Here is a 10,843-nt window from a genome sequence, read left to right as displayed (position 1 = left end):
CTACGACTCGTATGACTTTGAGTCGTACTGCAGTAATTTCACCCAGAGCTCCCGTGTGCCCGCATGTGAGCTAGTTAGATGGGAGGGAGCTATCTAGGCTATCACCATAGCTAGTTTTATCGTTATCATTAGCTAATCATACTAGGTTGTTTAAACTTTTAAACTTGTGCATGTGTTATGTTTAAACTTCGTATGGCCATAGCAATGTTTAAATTTAGAATATTTATTTAATGTGCAACTGATCATACTATGGTGTCTAAATTATGTAATGAACTACTAGAGTGTCTAAATTATACACATACTAATTTGTCAACTTTTTTAAGTATATGCTACTTCTCGTTTTGCAAATTCAAGTTTAGGTAATTTCATTTGGCATAGATGCATGTGTGTGGTGTGAAGACCATTTCACTATATGTTTAATTTGGCAACATGAATGCAGTAATTCGATCACATGTGCGCCAACTGTAGCAAAGACAACTACCAGAAGGACAAAAAGTTCTTCATGGATCTTCCCAATGACTTCCTAACTTGGACAATATATTTCAATTCAACATGTTGTGACTAAGTTCCATAGTTGCACGCCAAAAATTTATCTACTTTTTTGTTCTTATAATTTTGCTCAGACCATCATTTGTAGGGCAAGGCATGACTTCCTAGAGAAGATCAATGTTGGCATTGCTGAGATGGTACATTTGAAGTTACCCAGATGCAAGTGACGAAGGACAGGAACCTCACTGTGCTTCTCACCAACGAGGAAGACTGAACCTATCTCGGTTACCCTAGTTGGAGAGACCTATTAGATGCCTTCGGGATGGTAGATGTGGAGAGGGTTACATTCTACCTGACCATGAATGTGGGGAGATCATGGTGTACCACAAATACCATGACCAAGACTCCTCGGACTCCTTTGACTCCGAATCCCTAAGAGCATCTCCAACAGCCGGGGAACGCGTGGCGCGCTAAAAAAGCATTTGCAGCGTGCTGATCGTGAGTTTTTGTGCGGAGAGGAGCGCGTGCTCCAGTGGCCACTGCAAATTATAGCGATCCCGAGCCGCTCCAACAAACGCGCTAAAACTGCAGCGCGCGCGAGCAGCCGACGCATGCCATTGGTTGCATTTTGAAGTCGGTGATGATATTTCAAACATCAAAACAAACACATGGCATAGTTTAAATCACCCAAACAAGTTCATGACATAAAAGTTCAAATTCATGCCCACGACATCATCCAACCAAGTTCAAAATCCGAACCAAGTTCATGACATAAAAGTTCACACAAACGAATGGGCCATGAACAATCATGCCGCGTCCTCGTCTTCATCCTCCTCTTCCTCCGATTCATCATCCTCATCCGAAGATGATTCTTCCTCGTCCTCTTCATTGTCGCGCGCTGCATCATTATGTGGAGCTCGGAAGGTGTTGGCAAGATCTTCAACGAAAGGTGTGTGATGAGGCACACCGGAAGACATTCTGCCCATGCCGCCCGGAGGTGCTCCCATGCCTCCCATGAGAGACGCAAAAATCATGCCTCCCATGGTAGCTCCGAAGCCACCCATGCCACCCATGGTAGCTCCGAAGTCACCCATGCCATCCATGCCGCCCATGGTAGCTCCGAAGCCACCGATGCCTCCCATGTCGCCGATGCCACCGCCTCCCATGCCGCCCATGCCACCGCCTTCCATGCCGCCCATGCCACCACCTCCCATGGCTCTTTTTTGGACCAACACTTCTTCCCGGGCAAGATTGACGTACTCCTTTTGCTTCTCATCGAGAGTAGATGTGTCCATGAAGAACAAGTACTTCTGTCATTCCAACAACCTAGTTCGCTCCTCCATGGCCACCTTCCTCTCCTCCAATGGCACCTTCCTCTCCTCGGCTGCCATCCTCCTCTCCTCGGCCTCAGCATCTTGGTTCCTTGCCATCTTCCTCACCTCGTTCGCTTCCTTTCTTGCATTCACAATAGCTTCCATAGCATTTTTTAGCTCGTCATCTCCTTTCCTCTTCTTCTTTTCTTTTGTGTCTTTCTTGCATCCATCCGGTCTTTTTGGCTTGGAGTACGAAACCAAGTTTGGTGTAGGGCTTCTCTTGCTGTCATCGCTTGATGCCTCCTCCTCATCATCATCCAAATCAATAGTTCACTTACGCTTGTTGCTCTGATCATCATCATCGATAGCATCACGGGGCTTCCATTTGTCACCATCCTTCAATTCTTCATAGCAATGAGGCAAGGTAAATGGTCTCCTTTCTTGATCTTTCCTTTCTTGGTCTTCTTCTCCTCTCCTTGGAACAAGTTATGTGCAATATTGAGCTACAAACAAAAAAAAGTTAGCACTAGAAACACCAAGAAGACGCATGATGAACATGGAAGAATCATGAAAGAAATGACAATTACCCTATCTATATCACTAGTGCCACTTGGGTTCAACTTGTCAACCGCCTTAAGTGCGGCCGCCCACCTTTGAAAATCTCGGGTGATTGTCGACCACCGGGAGCGAAGAGGTCTGCCGGAGCGGTCAATTCCACTTTTGTTTTGTACATCAAAGTGTTCCTTCATCCGGAGCCAATATGCATCTTTACTTTGATCCCCCCAACGAGGGGATCCCTCGGCACTTGCAACCAAGTATTGCATAGAAAGATGTCTTCATCCATGGTGTAGTTGCCCCCTCTTCCTTTCGGTGCATCGACAATGCCCTCACCATCCTCGTCCACCTCAAACTCATGATCATCGAAATGCATCTCATTGGCTTGAGACCAATGAGAATTGTTGGAGACAACACCCATAGTTGACATATATGCCTCATCATTGAAACTACAAAGTATATACAACGAAGCAAATAAGCTATCCATATGTATGCATTCAAAAAACAACAACAACAAAAAAGTTGGCGAAATTTTACCTTGTGGGCATTTCATCGAACACCTTGTGCGTGTCGGCCGCCGGCTCAACAAGTGAGCTCACCGGCGCTTCGGTCGCCACCGCGTCCGTCGCACGCCCTACAAGCTTCTTCCTCGATGGCCTAGAGGAGCCGTCAGTCGCCTTCTTCTTCTTCAACGATACCTTGTCCTTCTTCGCCCGCGCCGCATTTGGGAGCTTCAAGAGGGGTACACGAGGCTTCACGGCGGGCGCCGGCGCGACGCCACCCGCCGCCTCGACGCCACCCGCCCCCGAGGTCGTCCGTGGAGGCATGAAAAGGCCGCGCGCGATGCCGGTGCTTGGAGGAGCACTAGCGGAGGCGAAGCCAAAGCTCCCCGCGGTAGGGTTTGCGGCGGCGGCGGCGGCGCCGACGGAGGGGTCGCGGGTGTAGGAAGGGGTGAGGGGGTGCCGGCGTGACCGTCCATCGGGCCAATTCGCCGGCGGCGGCGCGGGCGGCGCGAAAGTGGCGCGGCGGAGAGGGTGCGGCGCGCGGAAGCGGGCGCAGCAAATTAACGGCGCGCGATGGCGTTTCGGACCGCGCGCTGAACTCTTTATGCCGCGCGTGCGGTTATTGCGCCTCCGCTGGAGCTCGCTTAGCGGTTGCGCGCGCTAAAAACCAAAAATATTCGGCACGGCGCTTATATTGCGCGCCGGTTGGAGATGTTGTAACTGCAACCCTAATTGTGTCTTGACTCTGGTTAGTAGGCATGCTACCTAGTCATACTATGCTGGTAGTTGGTTGAACATGTTATATGCTACTAGTCTTGCTATGTTAGTACTTTGTTGAACATGTTATATATGTGCGATTTCTTTTAAACTGAAAAATGATGCCATAGCAGCAAAAATGAGCCAACGTGCTAATTTTGAAGCCATGGAAGCAAATTTTTTTGCCAAGTTTTGCTCTTTTGGTAGAATTTTTGGCTAAATTTTGGTCTTGTAGCCAAAGCTCTCAAAATGCGGGCGGGACAACAAAAACAAATATAGCCATTTTGCTGGGAATACGATGTCGCGACAACATTTTTTAGCCTGAAAATTACATTAGTGGTGTGTTTCTATACTGGTACGCCGTTAGTGTTTTCTGTTTCTTCAGCGTGCACTAGTGTTTTCTATTACGGGTGACGTGCAAAAAGATGCCACCAGTAACATTTATTAGTGGCATCATATTGATGGTGTGGGGACCCCACTTCCTATGTGTTTTTTGGCACACCACTGCTATCGTTTTCTGTACTAGTCATGTTCCACAAGGTAGCTGATATAACTGGTTAGGGTGGATGGTGTAATTCACAAGGTGGTGCATTCCATGAGGTCGATAGCATGGCTGGGTAGTCTAATGCATAATGCATAGATTGTTGTTGTTGAATTGTATGAAAATTAGATTTGTCTGGGCGCGAGAGGATTAGTTGATAAGGGATGATTCATGAGCCATTCAGGGATCGAGATGAGCACAAAAGATGGGGAGTCATGATTAAAAAAAAGACTTAGGAATTGTCTTACTTTGTAGTCTTGTTAGTTTGCATAAACTAAGCTAGCTAGTACCTACGACTATTAGTAGTTTGTGTTTGAATCGGTTTGTATGCCGTACTACTGTGCTAGGTGTCTGTAGAGTCCGTGCAGGGCTAGGACGTCTGTCTAGTTTAGGTTTGTGTTGGGGTTGGTGGTTAGAAAAGTTAAAAATCTGACGTCAAAATTTATACATGATAAATCAAAAGTTTTTTCCTGCAAATTATATTTGCATAAGCGCTTTTTTTAATTTGCAAGCATGGTAATTTATGGTAAAAATGAAATAAAGTGGATTTGTCATGCTTGCTAACTAAACTTGCAATTCTCGACGGACACAACTTGCGATAAAAAAATTCAAGTTGTCATGCTAAAATCTGACGTTCGCTGGATATTCGTGCTATCAGGTTGTGTAAACATTGTATCAAGAAGAAAAGAAACGCAAAAAAGAAAAGACTAGACAAGAGCCCTTTGGCTATATGTATACTTTTGTGCGTGTGTGTGTGTGTGTGTTTTTTTGAGGGGACGTGTGTGTGTTCGTTGCATTTTGGTGTAGTTGATTGATCCGTGGGCAGAAATCCGTCATTGATGACTACTAAAATCTGTCCGTAAGGCAATCGCTGGTCTTCCTTGTGTAATCGCAAAACAAAAGGTAGCACATTTTTCGATAAAGGACGCTTAACTCAAAATATAGCATCAAACGGGGAGAGGATTTGTGGCACATTTTTTCCAGGTGCCCGCTTTTTATTTGACTTCTGATTTTCAAAGTTTTATGTCTTTTAAACGAAAATTCTAAATTAAGTTATATTTTCATATTCGTGTACTCGTGACCAGAGCTTTCAGATAAGATCCATTTTGAATATATTTTGATGATTAAAAAATATGTTTAAGTTTCAATATTGAAACTTAGTACGAGTGAACGATAAAAACCAATTATTTTTTGTCTACGACCGACTAAAAAATTGCTTAAAATTATATGTCTGAAACTGTTTGAAACTTTTCGGTTTTAGATGCAAAAACCGTAAATTTCATTGTTGAAACCTAAAACATTTTAAGGGATTTTTTCCTTTTTATTGTGCCCTTGTGTGGGATCGAACTACTGCGTGAATCGCAAGGCAAAACGAGCAGGCGGTAGGACTTGGCAGGTGAGTGTTCCCGCACTTAAGTAATTGTGCGCACTTCCGGCATCAAAATGATACAAAGCATAATGAGCGACATCCGAACTCTGCATAACTACCATGCACACAGTCAAACACAAACAGTCTGACATGAGATAAATAAAAAGATCATAACAGATATAGGACCGAAATTTGATGTTGAAGTAGGTTTTGAAAGAAGATAAATAAAAGTAGCACATGTGAGCCTTCTTTGTTCGTATTTTCCTCGCTTTCTAGCTGATCTTTGCAGGATCAATTAATTCGGTAAAGATGTGTCACATAAAATGCAAAAATTAAGTCATCGGACTGTGGCGTCGCGACGCCTCCGTATCCGGCAAAATCAGGCCGTCGATCGATTACGATGGGGTTCACAAAGCTGAAGCATCTAAATATGCACTCAGAAAGCAGACAACTTGAACCGATTCTGTGCCTACAGATAAGTGATGGAGGGAGATATCTGGATGTTATTCTGAAACCGAGGCGACTCGTCACCGGCTGCATACTTGGCTGGTTTTCATGGCAACGCACTGGCCGTACGTACAATATCGCTAATTTGGTATTCCCCGTCGTTGTCCCAGCAGAATTGTGGGACAACATGCAGCTATTTGACTGATCTCGTCAATATTGTGCGCGCACATGGCCAAATCCATGCAGAAAAGTAGATGGCCCTTGAACTTCCGATAGCCAGATATGAGAGATTCCTCTATAGGTAGACACAAGCTAATATTCCGAAGTCCATTGGCTCCTAATGAAAAGCCTGATCGATGCACTATCCAGGTTGATCTCCTGAATACGTACACACTCTTTCAACCAACCTGCGCAGCGCTATAAAAGGAACCCACGGACTCCATGCTACCAAGCCATCCCAAGTTTCATCCCACAGAAGCACAAACTACTCGCAAGTTCTCTAGCTAGGAGTACGCTAGCAGCAAGCTCGTTGATACCAGGTTGCCTCGAGGTTCTTGATCTAGCTAGTGTCAGGGGCAGAGATGGACCGTGTGATGAAGATGGCGTCAGAGCGGGGGGTGGTGATCTTCACCTTGAACTCATGCTGCATGTGCCACACGGTAACCCGCCTCTTCACCGACCTCGGTGTCAATGCTCTGGTTCATGAGCTAGACCATGATCCCAAGGGCAAGGAGATGGAGAAGGCGCTCCTCAAGCTTCTCGGGAAGGGGCCACCCGTCCCAGCAGTGTTCATCGGTGGAAAGCTTGTGGGCGGCACCAATAAGGTCATGTCTCTGCACCTTGGTGGTGAGCTGGTTCCCATGATACGGAATGCAGGTGCCCTATGGCTGTAGAGGGCATTCTACACGGTCAATATAGTCGGAGGGATGGATATTTACAGAGTCTAACTTCGGTACCACTCGGCAAAATAAATAGTCGAAGAGTGTGGGACGTCGTAGAATAACCTAAGAGCCTAAGTAGTACGTCGAGATAGGTTTTTTCAAGTCCTACTCTGACAACAAATTTTCGATCACTATATGTAGTAAGCTATGTGTGTGGTGTATGCATATAGCTAGGTTGCTTTTGCGCCTCTGTTCTTACCCCAATCTATGTATCCATCTATATTTTACTCACCCTTTTTGCACGTGCTATAGAGCTACTGGATATGTGTATGGAGTGTTAATTATTTATTACGTAGTATATCTGTATTTTTTTTATCGTGGAACCTTGTCAAGAGCATAATGTGATGATCCCAGTGATTCAAATGGAAGATAGAATGACACGGTTTATAATAAAATTAAAAAAATGCATGGGAGGTCATAACACTTTTCTGATAGTGTCGGTTTGGTTGTAGTTCTTTTAGAAATGCACGTTTAGGTCTCATTTGTGTAGTAAGTAGCCCAACACTGTTCCTTCTCCCCCGAGCATCGTCTGACCTGCTCGCATGACACATTAACAGGAGGGCAGTGGCAGGAGTTTTCCCGCTCCAAGCGGTTTATTTATTTTTACAGGAACACTCCTATAAATCCCTCTATTCTCACTCTCCATTCCCTAGGTTATCTTTCTCATGCCCTACTCCGGTAACACTACTATAGGGTTGTTGGCACTGACCGGCCAAGACATATCGTCGTTGAGTTGCCTCTGACCCATGAACAATTCTCGGTCGGTGACGAATATGTCATCATTGACGGCGTAGCTGACCGATAGTGGTGGCTTAGTCAGTTTACGGAATATATATTGGCATATCATAATGAAAGAAGTATAAATATCATCCTTACACACGTTCCATATCATCACGCATGCATATGGTAATTCGACAAATTTTGGATTGGTGTAAGTAGTAAGCTATGTGCATGGTTTTTATGCATATATCTTGCTTTTGCGCCTTCTTCTTACCCCAATCTAATGTGTCCGCATGTACTCGTCCCATTTTGCACGTGCTACATTGCTATTGGCTATGTGTGATTATAAATTATGTTTGTATGTTTCTGTAATGGAATTATGTGACGAGGACAATGTGTTCTTGCTAATTCATATAGGAGAAAGAATGAACTGGTTTACAAATAAAAACACGGTAAAAATGAAACAATGCACGACTGATTAGAGGGCAATTGTACAAAACTCTAACAATGGAACAACCACCTAGCTAAACTAGGTTTGGAGCTTCATCTAGCAAAATAACAATAATGACAATCAGACGCCGCCCTCTCGCTGGAAATGGTCATGCTCCTGTTACAAGAAAAAGACACATATGTGATGATACACGTTCATCATAGTAAGTCTTTTTTATTATCATCGATGTACATCCATGGCGGGTTTGGGGCATAATCATACATGTGCTATCATACATCACTTCCATGGAAAAGTTGTTTTTTCTCATGAAAGTGTGCCCTCCCATGACAAAAATGACACATCATGAAAGTGGTTTCCATCGCGGGGGACCGGCTCAACCGGGACAACATCAACACATGGCAACCGCCATAACACGCCGTCTTTAAGCTAACAGGTGCGGGGTACAAGATCATATATTAGTTAACAATGTGGCCTCCTATGGTTTGCCCCCGTTTTGGCATCCTATTGGGCTAAGCAAACTATGTGTCTGCTATTAATTGGAATACGCATCACACATTAGATGGCCTTAGTGTAGCTTTCGCACGTCGGCACAAATCACTTGGCCCACTGGAGGCCCATTGAGGTAAAAGGCTAGCCCAACCTAGGCCATGCATGGTTAAGGCCCACGGGCTTCTATCAAACCTTGGTGCTTCTGGCCCATGGAAGGCCCGTTAAAGTCCTACGTGCGCCTGACCATTAATAGTCCGGGTCTATATGGCCCATTGGCATCCTGTGTGGATTTGGCTCACCACCTCCTAGTGGGTTTGTCGGTACGGTTTAGGCACGTTGCTTCTTCTGGCCCATTTGCAACCTGTGGTACTTTTGGTATGTATGTGACCAATGGTTATTTCATCCCGTGAGCTCCCCATGTTTCTTCTGGCCCATATTACGACATGCTATAATGTCGACACATTTCCAGACTGTGGTGCTTTCGGCCCATCAATGGCTCGTAGTGCTTTCAGTCTACTTGTGGCCCATGGTGCTTTAGGCCCGAGGCAGTGGTTATTTAGGACCATTGGTGGCCCGTGGTTATTTCAACCCGTTAATGACCCATGGTTGGGTCAACTCATTAGCAGACCGCGGGAAGAAACATACAGCAATTAACAATAAATATGTACATTACAATAGGACATTGTAGCATATTTTATCCGTTGGGCATCAAATTTTGCCACAAGTGCAAATGAATGCAACAAGCAAACAAGTTTAAAGAAGTTAGACCATTCCGATAGAGCTTAAGAAACGTTAACCTTGCCGCAAAGTTGCAGTGCAAGAAGTTGAGCAAGATGATGAGACTGCCTTTTTGACGCTTATATATCCTCCATAACTAGATGTTTGGCGATAATGTGCGGATATGACTTTTCAATCATCTTCCTTAGTAATTCAACTTCTAGTCAGAGAAAAACTGAACCTTGTGTTTCTGCTTGGAGTTAAGACTGAAGAAGGCAAGCTGATTCAGGCATTGACTTCAGAAAGCTTGCATCACTGGCAGTGGAGAGTATCTCAAACACTACATTTGGGACATTAATTTTTAGTTGTCTCACTAGCTTAAAGATGTTTTGCATTCTTATGTGCATTTGCTTTTGGGTAAGAAAACATGGGTTTGTCACATTGTCTTGAGGAGACATTGCCATGATATATGCATTAGCTTTAAGAGAGAGAAACAACGGTTTATCTTACTATCTTTAGGAGACATTGCCATCATATCTGAATTAGCATTCTGAAAGAGAAACAAGAAGACAGATAACAAGTTTTGCATGTATATAAACAACCATGGTCACTATATTTGATCATTCCACCTGGATCCCAAGGTATATCGGTTTGTTTCGGTGTGTCCTATGTTTTTTTTGTTCACATGATATGTGTTATTCCTGGAGCGTCGTTTAATTTGTGTGTTGATATGTACAATAATCACATATGAATGAATATACTTTAGGAGAACTCATGCATGGTCATGCATCTATAGAATTGCTCTTTTGCTTCACTTATAATTCTTAAAACATGACTCCTTTTAGCAGTACATTTTATACTCCCTTTTGATTCACTAATATTTGAATACAAAGTTGAATAGAGAATGTATGTTGGCATGACATTAATACCTTGGTGCTAAAAGTAATATGTATGCATTGGTGGTACAATCAAAATTGCATGAACAATTCTAGAGTGACAAAACTTGAAGAGACGATTCCTTGCAATAGTTTGAGGCCTCTTTTGATTTGGAGGATTTCATAGGAAAAACACAGGAACAAGGATTACATTGGAAAATTTCATATAGATGCATTCGATTAGATGGAAACACGTACATGAATTCCATAGGAATATTATCCATTTCGCTAGCTTTGTTTTTAAGGAAACTACACATCAACTCAGAGCTCATTTTTTTTCATAGGAACGGGCAAGAAATTCCTTAGGATGACAGGTGCCATCCTATCAAATTCCCATTCCTAATTCCTATTTTTAGTTTCCTCCAAAGTGAATGAGCCCTGAGATAACATCGGAGTATAGATGAATCCATTGGTAAATGTCCTTGAATAGAGTAATGAAGAGATCTTGTTAAATTATGTGAAATCATTGCCTTTCTTCATTAATGAACTAAAAATTGGGAACCTCTAGTATTGCAATGAAGTCCAAGTTGAGGGGTAGTTGTAAGTAAGCGAGCACTGAGGTTAGACCGGGACACGTGATGGGCTTCGACACCACCAAACTATATCCTAGGAGTTTA

At 43.7% G+C, this 10,843-nt stretch overlaps 1 protein-coding gene across 1 annotated transcript; it reads left to right on the top strand.

The window, feature by feature from the left end:
• Positions 1-6,428: 6,428 nt before the first annotated feature.
• Positions 6,429-7,180, top strand: LOC119305302 (putative glutaredoxin-C14). The gene has a single exon (XM_037581867.1). It carries the CDS (start codon positions 6,555-6,557, stop codon positions 6,864-6,866), a length of 312 nt encoding a protein of 103 aa, XP_037437764.1. The 5' UTR covers positions 6,429-6,554; the 3' UTR covers positions 6,867-7,180.
• The last annotated feature ends 3,663 nt before the right edge of the window (positions 7,181-10,843 follow it).

Source organism: Triticum dicoccoides, chromosome 5B, assembly GCF_002162155.2.
Source record: "Triticum dicoccoides isolate Atlit2015 ecotype Zavitan chromosome 5B, WEW_v2.0, whole genome shotgun sequence".
Classification (NCBI taxonomy): domain Eukaryota; kingdom Viridiplantae; phylum Streptophyta; class Magnoliopsida; order Poales; family Poaceae; genus Triticum; species Triticum dicoccoides.
The sequence above is the reverse complement of the archived record's forward strand: the minus strand, read 5'-3'. Positions and strand labels throughout refer to the sequence as shown.

What these genes read in the sequence shown, in the direction of transcription:
- LOC119305302 (XM_037581867.1), top strand. Translation starts at nt 6,555, where the DNA reads ATGGACCGTGTGATGAAGATGGCGTCAGAGCGGGGGGTGGTGATCTTC.